The sequence below is a fragment of the Heliangelus exortis genome, chromosome 24, assembly GCF_036169615.1.
Source record: "Heliangelus exortis chromosome 24, bHelExo1.hap1, whole genome shotgun sequence".
Classification (NCBI taxonomy): Eukaryota; Metazoa; Chordata; class Aves; order Apodiformes; family Trochilidae; genus Heliangelus; species Heliangelus exortis.
This window is the reverse complement of record NC_092445.1, coordinates 4652642-4674941: the sequence shown is the minus strand read 5'-3', so window position 1 is coordinate 4674941 and position 22300 is coordinate 4652642. Positions and strand designations below refer to the sequence as shown.

The 22300-nt window shown below is 54.4% G+C and overlaps 2 protein-coding genes across 6 annotated transcripts in view; one reads left to right on the top strand and one right to left on the bottom strand.

Moving 5' to 3' along the window:
- The window catches only part of PSMB2 (proteasome 20S subunit beta 2), a 200207-nt gene that overhangs the window by 78791 nt on the left and 99116 nt on the right, over positions 1-22300 (bottom strand). The gene's annotated exons all lie outside the window — the stretch shown is intronic.
- Positions 205-21013, top strand: LOC139807095 (protein argonaute-1). 5 transcript variants are annotated; one of them, XR_011730464.1, is made up of 20 exons: positions 205-356; positions 5478-5661; positions 6217-6337; positions 6439-6624; positions 6886-7018; positions 7152-7286; positions 7508-7595; positions 9233-9380; positions 9528-9647; positions 9987-10109; positions 10568-10701; positions 11974-12158; positions 12332-12491; positions 12777-12867; positions 14067-14261; positions 14355-14489; positions 15358-15459; positions 16254-16453; positions 16865-17346; positions 18870-21013. XR_011730464.1 is itself a non-coding variant. In XM_071767620.1 (20 exons), the coding sequence occupies exons 2-20, from the start codon at positions 4186-4188 to the stop codon at positions 16971-16973; spliced, it is 2562 nt and encodes an 853-aa protein (XP_071623721.1). In that variant the 5' UTR covers positions 207-356; positions 4109-4185; the 3' UTR covers positions 16974-21013. The 5 variants fall into 5 exon arrangements, 4 of the variants coding, with proteins under 4 accessions (XP_071623719.1, XP_071623720.1, XP_071623721.1 ...); XM_071767620.1 differs by adding an exon at positions 4109-4198 and having other exon boundaries at positions 207-356; positions 16865-21013; XM_071767618.1 differs by having other exon boundaries at positions 6439-6620; positions 6882-7018; positions 16865-21013.

The following is a 22300-nucleotide window of genomic DNA, read 5'->3' as shown; positions in this document are numbered from 1 at the left end:
GGGTGGATGCTGCGCCGCTCCCGGGCACCGGCTCGGGCTCCCCCCTCGGTCCCTCCGCTGTCCCCCGTTGACCCCCGGTCCCGCCGCTGTCCCCAGTCCCGCCGGGGGCAGCCCCGCTCCGGCCGCGCCGCCCCGCTCGGGCCCAAGATGGCGGCGGGGGCGGCGGGCGCCGCCTTTGTTGGTGGCGGGGCCGGGCGGCGGCGGCGGCGCCTGCGCGGAGGTGTCGCGGCGAGAGGCGGCTGCGGCGGGCGGCGGAGCAGCCCCGGCCCCGGCCCTGCCCGGCCCTGCCCGGCCCCGGCCCACGGCTCGGAGCGGCGCCCGCGTGGATGGGATGGAAGCGGGACCCTCGGGAGCAGGTAGCAACCCGCGGGGAGCAAGGGGGCTGCGCGGCGGGGGGGGGGGGGGGGAGAGTGCGGCGGGGGAGGAGGGGGGGGGCTGCACAATGGGAACCGGGGAGCCCCGCCGTGGCGGCTGAAGGGGTCTGCGATGGGGAGGGGGGAGGCGAGGGGCGCGGGGGGGCCGTGCCGTGGAATGCGGGGGGGTCTCGGGGTATGCGGGGGGGGGGTCTGTGCCGATGGTGGGTGAGGGGCGGTGCGGGGAAGGCTCCGGTCTGGGCCTGCAGCCCACCTGGGGGGGCTGGAGGCGTCAGGGTTGGGGGCAGAATGGGGGAGCGGCGGCTTGACCCCCCGGGGTGCCCTGGGGCGGAGCAGCGATGCGAGAGGAGAGGGCAGAGAACCGGGGGGGGGGGGCAAAACGCGATGCGAACCCTGCGCAAAGGGCCCGGTCTGCCCGGGGGAGCAGCAGCCGCAGCCCCCCCAGCCTCCTCCCGTCCCCCCTGCCCCCGGTGCGGTGTTCCGGAGCTGGCGCGGGGCCGGCGGTGCCGAGCGCTCTGACAGCGCGGAGCGGCGGGGCATGCGCGGAGCCGGGGCTGAGCATGGCCGGCACCGGCGAGGGGCTGCAGGGGCTGAGTTCCACCCCCTCCTCCCCGTATTCCCCCCACCGCATCCTCCACACCCCCGGCTGGAGATGGGGGCTGCTGAATGTGCTTTTGGTCCCGACTCCTCCGCACCGGGATGCTCCACGGGGGATGGGAGAGACTATCCCCAAAACTCGGCTTGCGGCGGCAGCAGACCCGCGCCCGGCGGGAGCATCCCGAGCTCGTGCTGCTCGAATCTCCCCAATTTTGGTGCCTAAAATTAAGGCAGAAGGAGGAGAGGGAGGGATGGGGACCGCGGGGTTTGTGCCGGCACGTTTGCTGCCCGCGGGGCTGCGATGATGGGGTGAGATTTGTGCTACGAAACTGCCGCACGTTTGCGATCAAACTTTGGCCCGTCCTTATGGTATTTTTAATTTAAGCGTGGAGTGGAGATCTCTTCGTGTCTTCCTTACCTTCTGGCTGCCGACGCTTTGTGTTTGAGGGTGATTTATTGGGCTCTGGGAGCCGTGATTTGGCGGCTGCGCCGGGGCCTTGGAGCAGCGCAGATAACGCTGCCGGGTGCCTGCACCCTCCTCCCGAGAGCCAGAACCAACCCTGTGAAGGCGCTTTAACAGGTTCTCTTGGGTGGAATGGGGAAAGGTTCGGGTCCTGCTGACAGCGCGGGGGTCTCTGGGGTGGTGGGGGCTGCGCTGGGTGCAGGGCTCTGATGGTGCCCTCTTGGGAGCGTCCCCTTTCCTCCCCAAATCTGGCTGGAGGTGCCTGTGCCTCCCTGCCTGCAGGGCAGGCATTGACCTGGTGTCACCTCCCTCCTGCCACCTCCTGTGACACCTCCCTTCGCCCCTGCCCCCCAAGGCAGCCCAAGCGTGGGGTTGAGCCTGGTGAACCAGCTCTGAGGAAGCTGAGCTGCGACCTCTCAGGGTCACAAAGCAGAAACTTGGCCTGTGCCAGGATGTGCCCAACGTGAAAACGCCTGGAAAGGTGATGGGGGAGCCTGGGACATCATCTACCCCATAGGCACTGCTCAGAAGACACATGCACAAGTGTCTTTTAAAAGAAGTGGTTTTAAAAACTGAAGTCAGTTTCCCCAACAGCTTTTAGTTTTCTTTATCCCGCACAAACTTCCTAAGCGCCGTTGATCTTAACTGTTTTCTTCCTGTGCTAAACCCTGCAAAAACCCCAAAGCTGCTCTGTCTCTTGAATCTCTTTATCTTCAGGAAACATGAAATCACATGTGTCTGTTTCTGGGACGGGGTTGTACCAAGAAACAAAGCTGGGAGAAACACCTTGCCTGGAGACCTAGCACGTAGCGTTTATCTCTAACCACTTTCTGCAGCCTCTCTCTGAACCCCAGGAAGAACAAAACAGGCACAAGTATTAAGATGGCAGACACTAAAAAGAAGCCAAATCAGGCAGAAAAATGTGGCTCTTTTTGGCAGGGTGATCTGTGGCCGAGCTGCACATGGGTTCAATTTCCTCACTAGGAGCACAGGGGCTGCCCCTGGTGCAGTGCAGGGGGAACATGGAGGGACATGAAGAGGAACTGGGGTCACCTTTTCTCTTTTTTGTTCAATACTGGGGCTGCCTTTGTCTGCTGCTCCCAGCTCTGCGTGTCCCTGGCTGCTGGCAGGATGGTCTGTGGGAGCGTGGTGAGACCCAGAGGAGTGGCAGCCTGTGCTGGGTCCAGACACCGTTAATGGGGACCTCGGGGTCAATGTGTGGGGTCACACGGTCTGGATGAGCCACACAGTGCATTTGGTGCCACACAGTGCATTTGGTGGAGGTGGTGGCACTCGTGGTGCTGGGTATTTGTCACACTCCATCAGAGGGAGTGAAAAGGGGGACACAGAGCTGCTGGGAAGCCAGGACTGGCTCAGCAAGACCCTTGTGGGGCTATTTCTGCCACTGTGGGTCATGCAGTGTCTGTGCATGGGTTGGCAGCTCCCATGCCCAGGTGTGATGGAGGTGGTGATGCTCTGCTGGATGTTTTGGGATGCTCCAACAGAGCACCCACAGGTTTCCCTCTCTGGCCCAGCACGCCCGGGGTGTGGGGGCAGATTTTTAGCTTGATGGTTTCAAGTTTATCACCTGTGATTTCCAAGTGGGAAGATGATTGACAGAGCACAGCGATGCCCTTTGCTGTGCTCGGTGCTCAGTGGCAAGGACACAAAGAACTAAACTGCTTTCAGAAGTGAACAGGGTGGTAAAGCAGGTTGGAGCCTGTTTTGGTGCACTTGGATGCAGCCACCACACTTGAGCAGCTCAGACTTTCCCTCGGAAGATGGGTTCTGCTTCCCGGGATGGGTTTAATGCTGCAGGAGGAGCCGTCTGCTCTGGGGCCATCTACTGAACTCAGTTTAGTGTCGAACCAAAAAGCTGCTGCAGCTGCGTGACCCCGGTGGTGCTCGTAGTGCCTGGGGAAGGAGCAGGGGGTGGGTGCGGTGTCTGGACGGTGCTTTTTGAAGTCTGGGCTTTGTGTGACGGCCTCGGTCGCTGCTCAGAGCTGTAGGGTTTGAAGATGTTGAACCTGGAGAGTGGGAAGGCAGCTTGCTTTGCCTCCCAACGGGGATTTCACTCTCTGGGGGGTTTCTGGGCCTTGTTTAGGGTGGGCGATGGCTCAGGTGAGGATGGACCACGCCGCGTGTCTGGCGTGCCACAGGCCCACTTGTCCCACTCGGATTCCCAGCTGTGTTTTGGCGGGGCTGGGTGTGTGGGGAGGGGGCCGTCACGGACCCGCCGCCGCCGCAATAAAACTCCCTTTTGTCTGGGCCCCGTTCCCGCGGCCCCTCGGCTGAATGCGGCGCTGGGGAGGATTTAAATGACATGGTAATTTCATGCCGTCCCACCGGCGGCTTTGCCCGGGCGCAGGCAGCTGTTGGGCAGCGGGTCGTGTTCCCCAGCTGTTACGATAAATAATAGAATAACAGAGCTTATTCCTGCACTAATTACCCCAAACGGACTTTCACCTTCCCGGCGCTGCCATCGCCGCCCTCGCTGCCCGCCAGCGCTTCACACACGCACCCGGCAAAGAGGTGGCGGTGGCAGCGATGGTTCCTCCGCCGGCACGTCCCCAGGGCATGGCTTTTGTGTGCCCGAGTCTGTGATTCCTCCGGGCCGCTGAATTTATAATGGCAGGCGGATTTCATCCCGCTCACTGGCCGCATTGTGCTGCAGGAACAACACTCGCCCTCCAGCCCCCGGCCCCGGCGCCCGCATTTACATGACAAAGTGGGAGCCTGCGCAGCTTCGCCATGGAGAGTCGAGGTATGCAGAAGCCCCCCTGTCCCTGGCTTTTTAACGAGGCTTCTACCGAAGGGGAACCAGCACGTTTTTTCATTACTGGCCCCTTTGCTGCTGCTCCAGGTTCCCGGCACAGCTTCCTCCCAGAGGGCTGTCGGGAGAGTTTGCACTGAGGCAAATGGTGGGGGGACCCTGAGCCTCCCCAGGGCAGGGCTGTGGCATGGGAAGGGGTGGCCTGTGTGCCCACCAAAGGGGCGGCTGCTCCAGCTCATCACATTCGAGGACAATGTGTCTGCAGTTGCCAAAACTGAGTCAGCCCTGGGATGAACTTCCCCATCCTCGAAGTGGATCTTGTGTCCTGCCCTGGTCTTTGCAGAGCATCTCCCCACCATTGCGGCGCTGTCCCTTCAGCCAGGCTGCCCAGTTATTTTACTTTGGCTTTGCAATATCTCCTGTCTCACATCGAACTCTTGAGCCAACTTTCGTGTTGCTGGAGGCTGACTCCTTCATCTGTGATTCATGATCCTAATTGCGAGGCTTTGTGTTAATAAAGCATTTGGTGATCCTCTGGGGAGAGCGTTTGGATGGCAAAGCATTGTTCTGGTGGGTGGAATGCCAGGGTTGTGGGATAGGTATCGGACCTTTGGTCACCCCTCTACAGGAGCCCCAAACCTCCTTCAGCTCCTCTCCACTGCCAGAGTGCCACCAGGCATCTGCTAAGCTGTGGCTGCTGCCCTGTGTCCCCCTGCATCCATGGGGATGCTGTGAACACGTGGAGGTGCTGTGCTGCTCATGCATGGCTGCTGGGATTGTCTCAGGGGTGAGAAAGTCCAGGAGAGAAGACATTTCAGGTGCTGGCTGTGATGTGGTTGCAGGGAAGGCAGAGGAGAGCTGCTGTCCTTCAGCAGGTTGTGGAACCTGGCTGAGCAGCTTTTTGCTCAAAAGATGGAGCAGGGACTGGAGTCTGCGGTGGCAAATAAGTCTTTGATCGTGAACCGTGATTTAAAAATGCATCAGCTTGCAGCCAGGGAGCTGGTCTGACATCTGCACAGCTGGTGGCACAGCAGAGCAGAGGGCTTGGCTCTGCCCTTGGACGCTGGCGCCAGCGTTTGCCAGACGGTGCCCGGGGAAGCTGCTTCCAGCTGTGTTGGTCTCAATTCTGCCACCATCACCTTCTGCCAGGAGCGTGAGTCACAGAGGACCTCCTGGGTCAGGATGTGATGATGGAGAGCGCTGTCTGTCTGTCTGTCTGTCTGGACGGGGGGTTTCTCCCAGCCCTCCTGACCCGCTGTCCCTCCCGCAGCTGCAGGTGCATACCTGCCACCCTTGCAGCAGGTATTTCAAGCACCACGTCGGCCCGGGATAGGAACTGTTGGGAAGCCCATCAAGCTCTTGGCCAACTACTTTGAAGTGGACATTCCCAAGATCGATGTGTATCACTATGAAGTGGATATCAAGCCTGACAAATGTCCACGCAGAGTCAACAGGTAAGGCAAGTATTAGAGGTTTTGGCACTAGTTCTTGGCTTCCAGTTTCCTTGCAGAGGCTCTGTAAGTGCCTGTCTCTGTCTTCCCCAGTGGAAGCCATCAGGGTGAGGTGGTGGCAGGGTCACAGTGCTGCCTGGAGCCAGTGCTGGTTCCTGCCCCCGAGAGCCTTGGAGGTCCTGAACGCCCTCACGGTCCCCTGCCTCTTCACAGCAGCTGTGCAATTTTGGCAACAATCCCATATGTAAAAATAGCAGGCCCAGACCTCAGGCCATCATGTACTTTTCTTTGTTTTTCTTTTTGACATCCTACTCGCTGCTTGTCCCCTCCTGCCCCAGCAGCCTGGGTACCTCTGTGCCCTGATGGCCAGTGAGCAGATGCTGTGTGTCTGGGGTCCCTCCTGCTCAGGGGGACCCAGCTCTGCTCTGGGGTGTTGTGCAGCTCTGAGGGTCAGGGCCAGGCAGGTTGTAGATGGTTCCAGGCTGTAAATGGTAAAACAAACCTTGTCTTTCTCTTCTTTGCCCCTGCCCCTTTCTCTTGTCCCGTTCACCTGCGCAGGGAAGTTGTGGAGTACATGGTGCAGCACTTCAAACCACAGATCTTTGGTGACCGAAAGCCAGTCTATGATGGGAAGAAGAACATCTACACTGTCACAGCCTTGCCCATTGGAAATGAGCGGGTAAGAGCGGGGCCACAGGCACCAGGTGCCTTGTGCTGAAAACAGCCTCCCCCTCATGTCTGCGGGGATTTCACCATCCCTTCCATCCCTTCTGCACCCAGGTTGACTTTGAGGTGACTATCCCGGGGGAAGGCAAGGACAGGATATTTAAGGTCTCCATCAAGTGGATGGCTATCGTGAGCTGGCGCATGCTGCACGAGGCCCTGGTCAGCGGGCAGATCCCTGTTCCCCTGGAGTCTGTCCAGGCGCTGGATGTTGCCATGAGGCACCTGGCTTCCATGAGGTACCTGTGCTGGGGTGGCAGGGGCCGTTTTGTGAGCACCCAGCATGCCAGGGAGGGGACCACCTGCCCTTGACAGGCTGTCATGGCTGGGAACGGCCTTGGTGGTCTTTGGGAGGAGGTGGCACTGCTTGGTGTGATCACTGTGGGTGTTCCTGCAATAGCAGTAAATGGGGGATGCAGCTCAGGGGACTGGGAGTGCTTCATGGACACTGCTGGTGGGGCTGACATGTGCTGTTTGATGACGTTTGCCTTGGTTTGCAGGTACACTCCTGTGGGTCGCTCCTTCTTCTCCCCCCCCGAAGGTTACTACCACCCCCTGGGGGGTGGCAGGGAGGTCTGGTTCGGTTTCCACCAGTCGGTCCGACCTGCCATGTGGAAGATGATGCTCAACATTGATGGTGATGTATTTTTCACTCTGGGGAACTGCAGCAGTGGGGCTGGGTGTGTCTGGGGAGGTCGGATCCGGCCGGCTCTTGGCCAGGTCTGTCAGATGGGAGAGATCAGAGAGGCATCGTGGTGTCTGTCCCGCAGTGTCGGCCACTGCCTTCTACAAAGCCCAGCCCGTAATCGAGTTCATGTGTGAGGTGCTGGACATCCGGAACATTGACGAGCAGCCCAAGCCCCTGACAGACTCACAGAGAGTGCGTTTCACCAAGGAGATCAAAGGTAGAGCCCTGGGGAGCACTGGGGACCTGACCCCAGGCACTGGTGTGGTGTGTCTGCTGCCACCCCTGCAGCGGGGTGGGGGTGCACGTTGCCTCCCTGCTGCCCTGCACAGATGGTTCATTGTGTGAGGAGGATGGTGGTGGTGTCCCGGGGAAGCCAGGGGGGAGGGGACTGGCTCCCACCTTTGCTGGTGACTCCGTGGTGTCCCTGTCTCATGTCAGGTCTGAAAGTGGAGGTCACTCACTGCGGGCAGATGAAGAGGAAATACCGCGTGTGCAACGTCACCCGGCGGCCAGCCAGCCACCAGACGTAAGGGTGGGGGGGAAGATACCCTGGAAAAATCAGTGTTCTCCCTTTTAACAGCTGCTGTGGTTGTTAGGGAGAGCTGGAGGGGAAACTCCAGCCCGGGGTGGCACAGGGAGATGGGCTCTGGGTGCAGCTCTGTGTCGTGCGTGGTGGAGGCGGGCGGGATGCAGGAGATGGTGGGAAGCAGAAGATGTTCTGTCTGGCAGGCAGCGGGCGGGAGCGGACATGCCAGGAATTGTCCTAGATTTTACCTCCAAGTTTGGTTTTCTTCCTTCTTAAAATAGACACTGCCAAAGCAGAAGCTTTGTCAGGGGATAAAGTGATTTTTCTGCCTTGGAATTATTTGCATGTGCCTGGGAGCGGGCAGGCCTGGGCACCCCTCTGTGTTAGGGGACTGCCCTGTCACCCAGCAATGGGGACAGCACCACGGAGTGGTGTCCTCAGCACTGAGCTGTCAGGTGCTGCAGCCCATGGTGGTTCCAGGTGTTTGCCCCAGGAATTGCCCCCAACGAGGCTTGGAAATAAAACGGGGCTTGAGGCAGAGGCTGGGGGCAGCAGACAGCCCCTTCAGACCCCCCACTGCAGGCAGCCCTCTACAGGGGGTTGCTGTGTGCAGCTGGAGGGGGTAGGATGGTTTTCAGGCTGTCAGGCCCCCAAGTTTCTGCAGTGTTTCCAGGTAGTTTTGCCAACAGTAGGAAAAAGGGGAAAAAAAAAAGAGAAAAATGCAGGACATGTTGGCTCATGCTTTAGAAACCCAAACTCTGGCAGAAAATCTCCTGGTTTTTGCCTGATCCCAAAGCAGCAGTGCCCACTGAGGCCGGTGCTGTCAGGCTGCAGAGCCCCCTGAAGGGGTCCCCTCCCTCACCACAGCCCCAACTTGGGGTGTATCTGGCTGGGTTTGTCTGCCTGTTGCTGCGTGCACCCCTGGCCCCTGGGCTCCAGCATCCTCAGTTCCCAACCCTGGGGCTTGGCGAGCACGGGAGGAATGTGATGCTGTGCCAGGGTGCTGGGCTGCCTTGCCTGTCTAATTCTGGCTCCATAAAGAATATTGAGGCAGTTTTTCATTTTCATGGAGCTCTTGATGGAGCTGGGAACTGCTGGTGCTGGGTGAGTCTGGGTGTCACACACTCTGGCTATGGGCAGCATGGTACCCCTCCACCCTGCCATGAGAAGGGTGATTTTCCCCCATGTTTTTTGAGGGAGATGCACCCCACCTGCCCCCCATGTTCAGCCCACCCCAGAGCTGCTGCCCTGTGCTGGGAGAGGCAGGGAGAGGCCTGGAGCTCAGCTCCCAGGGGGGGCATCAAGCACTGAGGTCCTCCTGAGTGCCACTGTGCTGTGTTCTGTACCTGACAGTGGCATGCACAGCATGTCCTGCAATAAACACTTGTCCTGATTAGCTGGATTAGTGAGAGAGAGCTTTATTTAGGGACCTCAGTCCCACAGTGGGATCACAGTATTCCTGACTCAATTTCTGAAAATATCACTCTTCTGCTTTTGATTTTCTTTCATGGTAGCTGGGGGTGGGAACCTGCCAGCTCCCTCTCTTCCCAGCCAGAGCAAGTAGTGTAGTAGTGTAGTAGACACTCTGGAAGTGTCTGTTTGGAGTGGGTGCATCCTTCATGTTCTGCCTCTGCCAGGTTCCCCCTGCAGCTGGAGAGTGGTCAGACCGTGGAGTGCACAGTGGCTCAGTACTTCAAGCAGAAATACAACCTGCAGCTGAAATACCCCCACCTACCCTGTCTCCAGGTTGGCCAGGAGCAGAAGCACACGTACCTGCCCTTGGAGGTGAGTGTCAGCTCTTCTGGGTGCTGTTCCCCTGATGCTGCAGGCTTGGCACCTCTGTTTTGGGACCGTGCCATGGGGCAGCTCAGCTCTGCTCCCCTGTGTCTCTCCTGTCCCTAAGCCTGGGTTGCTGTCCCTTCTCCCGTGCAGGTGTGCAACATCGTGGCAGGCCAGCGGTGCATCAAGAAGCTCACAGACAATCAGACATCCACCATGATAAAAGCAACAGCCAGGTCTGCCCCAGACAGGCAGGAGGAGATCAGTCGCCTGGTACGTGGCATGGGGCTGCGGGAAGGATGGTATCGGGGTGCAGGTTATGGGGTCATGTCTGTGGTGAGCCTTGTGGTCCTGCTCTTCAAAAGCTCTACACTGGAGAGCTGTGACCTGCTCAGAAGATGGTGGTGTGGTCTCAATGGGTTGGTTTTATCCCCCTCTTTTCACTGAATCCCTGATCAGAGATGCCTGAGTCATGAGAGGGTTTGGCCCTTGGTTCTAAAGCATTGCCCTCAGCTCTTGACTTCAGGTGCCTGTGTTTCCCAGCCAGCTGAAGCTGTGCAGTCTGCAGCAGTTGGCCTCACTCCCTCCCATGGCACTTCCTTCTCTCTGCAGATGAAGAATGCCAGCTACAACCTGGATCCATATATCCAGGAGTTTGGGATCAAGGTGAAGGATGACATGACAGAGGTGACGGGCAGGGTGCTGCCAGCACCCATCCTGCAGTATGGAGGCAGGGTAAGCCAGGCTGCATTGGGAGGTGATTTCACACCAGAAAATGCTGTTTCTCTTATGCTACCTTCAGGTTTGTAGGTTAGACCTGTGATCTTTTTGTTGTGCTTGCTTTTTTTTTTTTTTTTTTTTAATTTAATCAGAGCACCTTGGGTTTAGGTTTTGGGGTTTTTTTTGTTTGGTTGGTTCTGGTTTTTTTTGCAATATAATTGTTCTGAAAATGTGAAAGTGTAGCCAAGAGTCATTTAGTGACTAAAACAGTGGGCTGAAGGGGGGAAGGATGCTCAGGGCAAGGCAGCTGAGGTGGATTTTCGACCACTGCTGAAGTTGTGCTCGCCCAGCGTGGCAGCAGCCCCTGGCAGTGCATGGTGCTGGTGAGGGTGTGGAGCTCGTTGCTGGGGAGCACCAAGCACCAGGCACCTATGGGTGCTGCTGGGGGCTCTGACCCTCTGTTTGCCTTGCAGAACCGGGCCATTGCAACCCCCAACCAAGGCGTGTGGGACATGCGAGGGAAGCAGTTCTACAACGGCATTGAGATCAAAGTCTGGGCCATTGCTTGCTTTGCCCCGCAGAAGCAGTGTCGAGAGGAGGTGCTGAAGTAAGGAAAGGGGCAGCCCACATGGGTAGGGTGGTGTGGGGCAGACGTGGGGCAGACGTGGGGGACGGGGTGGCCACCCCACTGCTCCCAGCCAGGGGCTGCACGTCCTTCGTCGTTGCCCCCAGATCTGAGTTGCTCGTGGTACAAACCTGATCTGGGTTGAGGCTGGGTGTTGAGGCTGTTTCTGTTGGTTTATCCAGAGTGTCTGCCTGTTTATCCTGGCTGCAGACAGTCCCTGAGCCATCGCAGAGCCTGCCAGGCATGCTGGCTGATGGGAGCTGACAGTCAGGCTCCCCCGGCTCTGCCTGTACACCAGGCAGCTGCAGCGTTGTGATCTGATTCTGCCAGGCCTAAAGCTGTGTTTGCTCTCCTCAGCTGCATCTCCACAGAGGGCTGGGGTTGTGAGGGATATTAAATTGAAAGTTTCCCCAGTGTCCTTTCTGAAATTATATGATTAACATAGGAAGCATCCTAACTCCCCATGCGTTTTTATTACAGAGAAGTTTTGGGCTTTCTGAAGAGCTTTGGTAGCTCAGAGAGCCTGGTTTGGTAGCAAAGGGGACACAGAGAGGGGACAGTTTTGACTTAGGGGAATGGCCACCTTGGTTTTGGATTCTGCTGGTGACTCTGGTTTCTCCTGAGTGAGAGTGGATGCATTGAGGTGAGCGTTTTGTGTCCCTCTTTTGGGTGTCTGCTGCAGTGAATGTTTGCAATGGTTTGGAGCAGCTCAAAGTCTCCACATCTGCAGTACCTGGGAGAGGAGGGAGTGACACTGCACTCCTCTTGTGTGACCTCTTTGGGGCAGAGCTGGGAGCCTCTTGCTCTCTGTTGTCTCTCCCTGCATCAAATTTATCCTTGGCAATGCAGAAATCCAGAGTGTTGGGTGAGCATTTTGTCTGGTTTGGTAAGTGAAGGCTTGCACCAGCTTTGCAAATCACCTGGAGATGAAGCAGGTCTGCTCCCTCCCTCTCCAGCTTTCTAATGGAGAGCAGCTTGTGGCTCCATCACTCTGTAGGAGGAGTCAGGACCTGGGTAAGAGGGTGCCAAGAGGGGATGGCTCAGCTCTGACGTGTGTTGGTCTTAACATTCCCCACGCTGTGCTGTGCTGTGCTGGATGATGTAAAACCACAGATGTGATGTGATGTGATGTCCCACTCTCTGTCCTGTGCCTGGCACTCTGGCTATGGGTCCCTTCTTGCTGGTGGCCAGGGTGTGTGGCAGAGCTGCCATGGGGAAGGGCTCTGGGCTGAAGGTTTCTCCTCCTGGGCACAGGAACTTCACAGACCAGCTACGCAAGATCTCCAAGGATGCAGGGATGCCCATCCAAGGCCAGCCCTGCTTCTGCAAATATGCCCAGGGGGCAGACAGCGTGGAGCCCATGTTTAGACACCTCAAGAACACTTATTCAGGGCTTCAGCTCATCATTGTCATCCTGCCAGGGAAAACACCCGTGTATGGTGAGTCTGGGGCAGGCGTGGGTGGGTGTTGGAGACAGGAGAGGGGCTTTGCTTTGGCTCATCAGGGCCATCCCTGCTCATCCTGCTGGGATTTCTCCCCCCATTCCTGAGGGTGCTGCTGGAATTGGTGTGTTGCTGAGGCCTCTCTGTTAACCTGCCTGCTCTGCCCTCAGCTGAGGTGAAGCGTGTTGGGGACACCCTCCTGGGAATGGCCACACAGTGTGTCCAGGTCAAGAACGTGGTGAAAACCTCCCCACAGACCCTGTCCAACCTCTGCCTCAAGATCAACGTCAAGCTTGGCGGGATCAACAACATCCTTGTGCCTCACCAGCGGTTTGTACAGCTGCTGCCTCTCATGTTTTTGGGGTTTGTTTCCCCAGTCCCTCGTGGTGCTGCCTGCCTGGCTTTCCCTGGGGACGAAGGGGCCTGTGGGTGGCTGTGTAAAGTAACTGAAAGGTTTGCCTCCTGTCTCACCTTGTAATGAGCTGTTGATGTGCCCAGGCCAGAGCCCAGAGGTCAGGAGATGTTCTTGGTGCCATCTGCTCCCCTCTATTGGGTTTGCATTGCCCTGACGTGGCCCCAAAATCCTGACTGCTGCTTCCTCTTCTCTCCCACCAGCTCTGCCGTCTTTCAGCAGCCGGTGATTTTCCTCGGAGCCGATGTCACTCACCCACCTGCAGGAGATGGGAAGAAACCCTCCATAACAGCTGTAAGTGCCTTGTCCTGGGCCTGGCTGTGTGCCCGAGAGCCCTGCAGGGACACAGGGGCTGGGCTGGGGCTCATGTGTCCATACAGGGGTGGTGGGTCCCCAGTCCCCTCCTGTCTGTCTGCAGAGGAGCTGTGGTTTTGGGGAGCTGCTGGAGAGCTGGCAGCTGCCAGCAGATGGGGCTCGTGGTGTGCTGGGCCCCGTGGGTGCTGCTGGATGGGGCATGTGGGGTGGTGGGGGACTCCCTGGGAGGGACCTTCCCTGTGTGGGAGAGCAGCTGGGGTTTGGAGGTGTGGTGACTGGGCTGCTTCTGAGCCTTTTGGGGAGGAGGATTTCCCCTCACCCCAAATGAAGCACCCACCCACTGAGTGCTGGTGGCTGGGGGGCAGCTCATGCCCCTCATGGGGCTCTGAGACATCACCTGGTGCTGGATGCAGGGAAGGAAGAGGGTCTTACAAGAGGCTCTTGTAGCGTCTGTTTTAATTAAGCATGTCAGCATTTTCCTATTAAGTTCTTAACTTTCCAGGACTCATAGCTCAGGTTTTCCTTGGCATGCAAATGCGTCTTTGGAGGAGTGTTTTTTTCTTAATTAGAAGGGGTTGGGAAATGCTTTTGGCTGTTTGCTGTAGGTGTGTGGGTGGGACAGAACAGTCTGTTTCCTGGCGGCAGTGCTTCCACTCCAAAAACATTTTCTGTGGGTTTTTTGTGCAGGGCCACTGTGGGGCTTTTTGTCTTAATTTTTATAAAAGCTTCTTTGAAGCTGCAGGGGAGGAGAAGGGTCAGATGACCTTGACCTTGTCCTTGGTCTGTTGTTAATTAGACAGTGGAAGGGGGTCTGGGGCTGAGGCCAAAGGAAACAGTTCCTGAGCCCATCGACTCTGCTGATGAAGCCCAGACCCAGGAGCTCTGTTTGTGAAGCCAAAGTGAACTGGGTGCTGAGGGCAGGGTCAGGAAGCTCAGCACTGCTCAGGCTGTGGGGCTGTGGTGCTTTCCCTCCAGGACTTGGTCTTCACCAGGGGTGTCCTTTTTGGGTCTATCTGCCCATACGGGATGAACCCTCCCATCTCCTGATCTGCGAGCTCGGGGTGCTCTGCCCACTGCCAGCTGTGGGCGCTGGAGGAGAGCAGAGGCTGGGAATGTCCCATATCCCTCCCACCCTTCCCACTGTAACACGGGGGCCTGGCCTGTCTCTGTCTCTGCAGGTTGTGGGCAGCATGGACGCCCACCCCAGCCGGTACTGTGCCACGGTGCGCGTGCAGCGTCCTCGCCAGGAGATCATCGAGGATTTGTCCTACATGGTGAGGGAGCTCCTCATCCAGTTCTACAAATCCACCCGCTTCAAACCCACCAGGATCATCTTCTACCGCGACGGCGTTCCCGAGGGGCAGCTCCCGCAGGTGAGGACGCCGGGGCCCCCGGGGGGGAAGGGGCACAGGGGGACAGCTGTGTGCTGGCGTGTCCCCTCACTCTGCCTTCCCTTGTCCCTCCAGATCCTTCACTATGAGCTCCTGGCAATCCGAGATGCCTGCATCAAACTGGAGAAGGATTACCAGCCTGGCATCACCTACATCGTCGTCCAGAAGAGGCATCACACCCGTCTCTTCTGTGCAGACAAGAACGAGAGGGTGAGGGCTTCGGGGTGCTGGGGATGGAGGTGGCTGATTCATCCCTGTCCTTTGGGAGGAGCCAGCCCTGACTTTGCCAAGGGGAGAGCTCAGTGCTGGCAGGCAGAGAGCTCCTTCTTGAATGAAACTGCTGGGTTGCCTCCTGCACGTGAGGCTGCTTCTAGAAACCCAGACAGCTGTTTGCTGTTATGATGAGTTACCGGGTGCTGATGATCCTGGTGGCTCTCTTGAAATAGCCTCTGTCAGCTTGAAAACATCTGTTGTTTTGGTGATAGCTGCAGCCGCTGACGTGACAGATGAATAACCCCTTGCTTCTCACTGCTCGTTCGTGTGTGCCGTGCAGTCACATCCATTGCTGCTGCTTTTCCTAGATTTGATCTAAATGTACTGGTTAGATCTAGTCTAACCAGACTCTGGCTTTACCTGAGCATGAAGAGATAATCTTGTGAACAAGCTCCAGTACCTTGTGGCATGGACTCTAGTGTGCACTCTGCAGTAATTCCTGGAGTTTCACTCACTTAATCCTCATTTCTGCAGTAGGATGGGCCAGTGCCCAGCCCTCACCCTGCCTGCTTTGCTTCTGAATCTGTTTCCTTTATCTCCGTGTCATGCCTGGTGTTGATGCTTGCAGAAGATGCCAGCAAGTCTGTTCTGGCAGGGGGCAGAGCAGGATAAGCTGTTTCTGTTCCCCCTTTATGAGTGCTTGGGGAGCAGCTCTGCACAGTCCTCCTAGACTGAGGTGCTGAGTTGGAAACCCTGCACCATGGCCCTGGAGCAGGGCAAGTGTGTTGTAGGTACAAGGTGGTACTCTAGGCAGCTGGAAGTCACCAAACTGCAGTGCTTGGATTTCTCTTTCTGTTCCCTGTAGATTGGGAAGAGTGGGAACATCCCAGCAGGAACGACAGTGGATACAAACATCACCCACCCCTTTGAGTTTGACTTCTACCTGTGCAGCCATGCAGGCATTCAGGTACAGTGCTGCAGAGCTGGCTCCTGGGGTGCTGTGGGGTTTATTTGCCCCTTGCTGCAGATGGCACCCTTGTGCATCTGACCTGTCCCTCTCACAGCCTCCTCCTGCCACTGGCTGCCATGTGGGCACTTGGGTCCAAGCTTCCACTGGGGCGTTTGGCGAGCAGATGCTGGGAGGGCACTGCTGCTGCTGCTGCTGCCTTACGTGGCATGTACTCTGTTTCTCTCCTGGAGCCAAGGAACTCTCCTCTGAGATTTTCTTCCTCCCCAGCAGCCAATTCAGCAGCTTGTCAGCTGGTGTCTGAGCGTGCTGGCCTCGCTGGGGTGCCTGCTTGTCAGCAGGGACCTGTTGTCTGGCCGTGGGCGGCAGAGCTAGGGCCAGCCCTCCCTGGAGCAGGCAGCTTGCTTTGCAGCTGCCTTTCTTTGGGCAGCCAAGATTAGTCAGAAACTGTACTGAAAAAATTGCTCTCATTTAATCTACAGCTGCTTCCACGAGGGAGGTTTTTTGTCTCCCCCTGTGCCCCCGCAAGAACCCCAGGGAGCTGGCCTGTTCTGGGGGGAGTTGGTGCGAGACAGAGTGTGGGCTGGGGGTGGCAGTGCCTGGGCACAGGGCAGTGGTGTTGGGGGTTTGTACCCCGGTGCCTGGGCACAGGTGGGGTTTCCAGATTCGGGAAGCACAGGCATCTCTCCTGTCTGCTGAATCCTTGGGATCAGGGAGAGGTGATGAGGGTGTCAGGCAGCTGCCTGTGTCTGTGTGCAGGCAGCACCTTTCACACTCTCCCCTCTGCTTCCCAGGGCACGAGCCGACCATCCCATTACTACGTGCTCTGGGATGACAACCGGTTCACCGCGGATGAGCTGCAGATCCTCACCTACCAGCTGTGCCACACCTACGTGCGCTGCACCCGCTCCGTCTCCATCCCGGCCCCTGCCTACTACGCCCGGCTGGTGGCATTCCGAGCACGGTACCATCTGGTGGACAAGGAGCACGACAGGTGAGGGGACTCAGGAGGCCCCCCAGGAGGGCAGACCCCAGGGATGGGCGGGGGGCGTGAGAGCCTTGGAAGTGCCTGTGTCAGCACGGTGCTGCAGAGACCCTCTCAAGGGAGAACTGCACGTGGCTGCATCCTCTTATGTCCCAACTTATGGGGAGTGGGGGGGTAAAGAGGTTTAAATCCATCCTGAGCTCTTTCTCGGCCTGGGAGAGCATCCCAGGGGTGTTGGAGCTTCACTGGCCACCTTGAAGTGCTGGAATCTCTGCAGTGCCAGGCAGGGTCACTGTCATTCTCAGCACTGAGGTGCCTCCCTGTGCTGCCAGCAGCCATGAACCCTGATCTCTGTGGGGTTTCCTCACCATTCCTGGGGGAAATATGAAATAATTATGCAGTGATTTCCTTGATTTGCAGTGGCGAGGGCAGCCATATATCTGGACAGAGCAACGGCAGAGACCCCCAGGCCTTGGCGAAGGCTGTGCAGGTTCATCAGGACACTTTACGTACCATGTACTTTGCTTGAAAGCCTAACTTTTGTTACCTCACTCAAGAAAGCTTTCAGATTTGTAGGAGCCATACAAAAAAGGAAGCATTGGGATACCTTGTTTTTTTTTCCAATGAGAAATCACTGCAGGGCAGGCAGCGTCGATTCGAGGCAGGAGACCAGCACCACGGGACAGAGAGATCCAACACCTTTGTAGGATTGGAAGAGACTGATTATTTTTTTAATTTTTTCTGGCTTTGCAAAATTTTGACCTGACCAAACACATGAAGGCATTCAAGGAAGGGATAAAACTCCCAGGAGGCGGAAGCAGGTTTTCATTTTTAAGATGCAATACTATAGACTCCTGACTGTGAACTGGCGGATTTGGTCCTCCGTTGCCCACCAGGCGCTGGTAGGTATTTTTGTGGGGGTTGGGGGGAGGGGATTTTTAGAGCCTTAAAACAGAAGACTAGATTTATAAAACTAATATTTTAGAATATGAGATGCTTTAATGGGTTAAGGGGAAAAACAACTAGTTTATAGGAGAATTCTGACACTAACAGTTCCCCGCCCCCTTATGGTTCCCCCCATATAATGTAAGGCACCCTAGCACTTAGCTCAGAACTGAAAACTGTCTTCCTTGTGTTACAAGCTAGTTAGCTGCTGCCGTTTGAAGCAACAGTCACAGACTTTTCCATGGGTGAGTGCCTTACTATGATGCTGCAAAATTTCAATGTTTTTAATCTTGTAAGGAAAATAGTAATCTTGTCTTGATGGTGGTCCATATTTCCATCGGAAGGAATTAATTTCTATGGTCCTCAGTTGCAGTTTGTGTTAGCTCATGACCTCATGGTGGTTAAACTCCATTGAAAGATGTGCACTTTCATATAGGACACGTTTAATGGCTGCTGACCCATTTTTGTTTCCAATGTACTACTTGTTATTTAAAACTGTTTCTGACAAATGGGGGCGTCTTCATCCCATGAGGACAGAAATCGCTATCGGTTTTTTGGGTTTTTTTTTTCTTTTTTTTTTTTTTTTTTCCTGAATTTTTATGATGGACACCGGGATTTTTTTACTAAACATTATTTTTATACGATACTGAGTCTGTTGCCAAAATACACAAGTCATTAACACAGAGTTTACATCACCGTGCTCTCATGCCAGAGATTTCTAAGGTTCCCTCTCTGCTGAGCGTTGCTCCTCGGCACCCGTCTCCCGTGTGTGTCCAGCACACGTTTGCATTCTGGAGCACCACGTACCCCAGCTCCAGCCCCTCCAAACTGTCACCCTCTCTGCTGCTAGGTTTTGCTGCTCTTTGTGTCATGGTATCACTGATCTCATGCACAGGGTTGTTTTGTTTTGGTTTTTTTTTTTTTTTTTAATTCTAAAAAGCACACCAGATTCTTTCCTTAGCCAGAATGATTAAATCCTTCTTGTTGTCATGGGGCAAACTCCCACTGATTTGTGTTTGTAACAGGAAAAAAGCCTTTTTCCCAACAGTGACATAGTGATTGCTTTTCAGACTCGTTTTGCTGCACAGAATGACTGTGCTGCACAGCAGGGCAGTCGTAGCAACTCATTACTGGTATCATGCAGGCAGATTATCCATTTTTTTGTATCAAAGTGTGCACAGCACTTCCTACAAAAGAAAGAATTGCGTGCACACTCCTGCCCAGCTCTTTCAGGGAAGAGCTCCATTGTCATTTTACTGCCTAAAGCAAAGGCATTCCCCAGGCAGATCCCCCCCAGACACTGCCCCTGGTCAGCACATCTGGACAGAAGCACACCTTTTTGTTTTGTACTTTCTGATGTTTAATCTTGCCTTGCCTTCATGAAGCCCACCTTGGTCATGTTGGCCCCTTGATCTGTCCTAGCACCGGGAATTCACTCTCCCCCTTTTCTTTTTGGGCAACGTGTTTGTGAAAAATGAAGACATCACAATGCTATGCAAACTAAGTGCTGAGCCCACTGATGTCACATTTCGTGAAGATCCTACGTTTAGCACAGTCCTATTTTTCCTCAAGACTACAGTATTTGGTTCATATTCTACTTTGCACCTTGTGTCAACCTCCACTGCTGTATTACCTGCAAGGTGATGATGGGGAGGAGACCAGGAACTATTGGTGGTCAGTAGGGTAGTGACCTCCTAGGAAGGCTTTTAGAGAGTAGGGAATGCATCAACACTCAGTGTCAACAGAGAAGCCTACATTCCTCTACACAAGTGCCTGCATAGTGACACAAATCCAGCACCTCTCCATCTCATCCTCAGAACTCTGGCTTGTGTTCATTGAAAGCAAAATGATCTCAGAGGGGGGGCTGCTCCTGCTCACCTTGTGTTAGAAAGCCCCTCAGTAAGAATAAAATCGGGGTTGCAGTCAAAGTTCTCTCTGCAAATCAGTTTGTTCACCAGCATTACAATGGAAAGCACCTGGCTGCTCTTCTGCAGTAAGGGGCAAAGGTATTTTGGTTTATAGTTTTTATTTTAGTGTTTTAGTTGGGTCTAGAATTCTGAGATGTCTTTTAGTAGCTATGGCATAGCACGTGCCATTTTTAACCATTTGAAAAGAGATAGTGTGGGCATTTACAGAAACAGCTTGTTGCTCTGTAACAATTTTTTTTAACCTTGAGACTTGAAATGTAAAATGGACCTTTAAGATTTGCACTCATTTGTAAGGTGGCTGTTCATAGAAAACTATGAATGAAGACTTGCTGATGTAGCACCTACTTTTAACAGCAATTTTAACTACACAAAAGCTTCACAGCTTCCGAAACTCTCAGCTGTTGACTTGCAGATTGTGTTCTGCCCTTATTTCACCCTCTGCGTTGGGTTTTCATGGTTTTGAATAAACGAAAAAAGCCAAACTCAGTAGCTGCTGTGCCCTTTAAGCCCTATTTCCATTTTGAAGACATTCAGAAGGGGTTTGAGTTACCCGCATGTTTTGTACCATGGACTATGCACTGTACCTTCTACTCAGCTCCAGCATTCAGCATTTTTCACCCTTTTCCTGGCCGAGATGCAAACGAGTAAGTGCATGTCGAGGTGCTGTGTGTCTTGCTCCCCATAGCAGATAGGTGTTAACATATCAGGATCTGTAGTTAGCCACAAACCCCACAGGGACATCCCCGGAGTCTCTGCCCTCTCCGTGCACACGTGTCCCTCCTGCAGCTGGAAACGTGGCGGGGTGCACGTGGTGCTGGGGAAGAGGAGTCCTTTCTGTTCACCCATCTGTTGTTGAACGCTCTTTGTTTCCCTGATCCCATATCTGAAGGTGATGGGGGGTCGTGGGGCAGAGCCCCCTCTCCCGGGGTGGTCGGGGTGTTCTGGTGCCCTCGAGCTGATGTCTCGGTGTCAGAAGAGCCCAAGTGTTCAACTTTGCCTCGCAGGAAAGCTGGAAAATTAGTGTGAAATAAAAGAATGTGATTGTTTCAGGAAGGGAAGCCAGACAGCAGGACAGCAATAAACAAGTGAATAAACTCATATCTTGCCTGAGTGATTTGCACTTCAATAGTTGTGAAAGAAAATCTATGGGACTCCAGTGCTTTTGTGTTCAGTTTCTAGCCCCTTTCGTACCTCCTTGATATGAGCAAGTGTTGAGCTGTACATGGGGTGTTTACAAGACACTCTGGGTTGTTATTTTTGCTTTAGCTTGAACTGTGTGGTCCGTTTGTTAAATAGACGTGAACAGTTGATGTACAGTACTTACTGAACAAGCAGCAGCACAAAACTTATTTTATTAAGAAAATATGGCTTATATTTTAAAGGTTGAATATCAATTTTTTTTTTGTATGCGTGGAAATAAGACTGGTGAAGAGTAACAAAATCCTTGGATTAGGCCAAAAGAAAATACTGTAAGATCATAACCACCTCTTTATTAAAGAAACCGGTATGATTAAAGAGCTCCAGAACATTGTATTTATATTTTATTTGATTTGATTGCCTTTGTGGATTTTTTTCTTTTTTTTTTTTTTGCCTTGGTCCTGATTTTTGCTTGCAACTTTTGACTTTGCAGTCCCAAGTGTCTGTTACCCTGTAACTGTTGGCAGAAGACCTAAATAAAAGCAATGTGAACACCTTGGGGTGACACTCCTGAGTCAGATTGTTTGGGGCAGGGGCTTGTGCAGTCCCCGGGGACAGGTGCTGACTGGAGCTGAACTGCAAAATCCACCTGGAGGATCCAACTTTTAGGTTTCAGGTTAATGAAATACTGAAGTGAACAACTGTGTGCTTAAAGCTGCTTGGAATACAGCAGCCAGTGCTACTTTTTGTTAAAAAGCCATCTGAAAACTGAGGTTATTTGGTATCAGAAGCATCCACCAAAATCTGCTGCTTCTCCAGCAACCTTTCTGCTTCAGGGCCTGCAAAAGGCCCTTGGCTCAGGGTGCTTTGAGGACAGATTTTGGGTCCTTTTGGATTGGGGTTAAACTTGATCCTCTGGTGGTTCTGTGCTGCGTTGTGTTTTACATTTCCCAGCTTTGGAATTCCTTGTCAATATCCTACAGTTTGTGGTTGTGTCCTGGGGACCCAGCACTGGAGGCTGTTTGGGTCTGCTTGTGCTTTACCTCACAAATGTGTATGGACATACCTATAGAAAATGAATTACTGAGCAGCTGAGCTGTAACTCTGTTTTTTAACGATGTGAAGCCATTTTAAGGAAGCTCTTGCTTATGGCATCCATGTCCTCACTAATTTCCTTTCACTGCAGCATGTGCTGTACTGAACTGAGCATCTGTACAGGTTGTTCTGCACGTGTCCTCCTGGTTTCAATAGCCCCTTTTATTTAAATCCTCTTGCTTTTGCAGTCCCAAGGGGGCTGTTTTGGTGGGAGAGGTTTAACAGAAAATTGTGCCTCGAGCAGCTGGGTCTGAAGTCCTGGAAAACAGGTCGGGCTCCTCGGTTTCAAATGTTGGATTGGCATTTGAGCCCTGGCCCTGGTTCTGGTTACAGTGGGCCAGGCTGCAGAGCCAGCAGTGCCTGCCTGGCTCCAGGGTGGGCACCCTGCAGGGATGGATTCCTCCACCTTATCTTCTCCATCTTGGTGATCACATTTCCCCTTCCCTCTCAAGATTTCAGTTAGGGAAATATTCTAGCACTTAACTTTTAATTTGCACGGGTTTAGAATCCTTACGTTGTCGCTTTCCTGGTAACTAAATTGACATTTTTTTTTAAAGACTCAGGTAGCTGGCAGTCTCCAGTATGGTCACGCTGACATCTGAATCTCAAACTCCTGAAGTTCCAGGGCTTTGGAAGTGAGATCATTCCTTCATCAGGAGCAGCAGGCTCCAACCTGCTGGGACAGGACTCAGGATAATGTTCTTCCCCACAGGGAGCTTTTGGGGGAAGAGGAAGCAGAGGAGCTGCACAG

Coding starts and splice junctions, on each gene's coding strand:
- LOC139807095 (XM_071767618.1), top strand. CDS start 332: ATGGAAGCGGGACCCTCGGGAGCAG. Junction 10,110..10,567: donor TCCTGCAGTATGGAGGCAGG/GTAAGCCAGGCT, acceptor TTTGCCTTGCAG/AACCGGGCCATTGCAACCCC. Junction 10,702..11,973: donor TGTCGAGAGGAGGTGCTGAA/GTAAGGAAAGGG, acceptor TCCTGGGCACAG/GAACTTCACAGACCAGCTAC.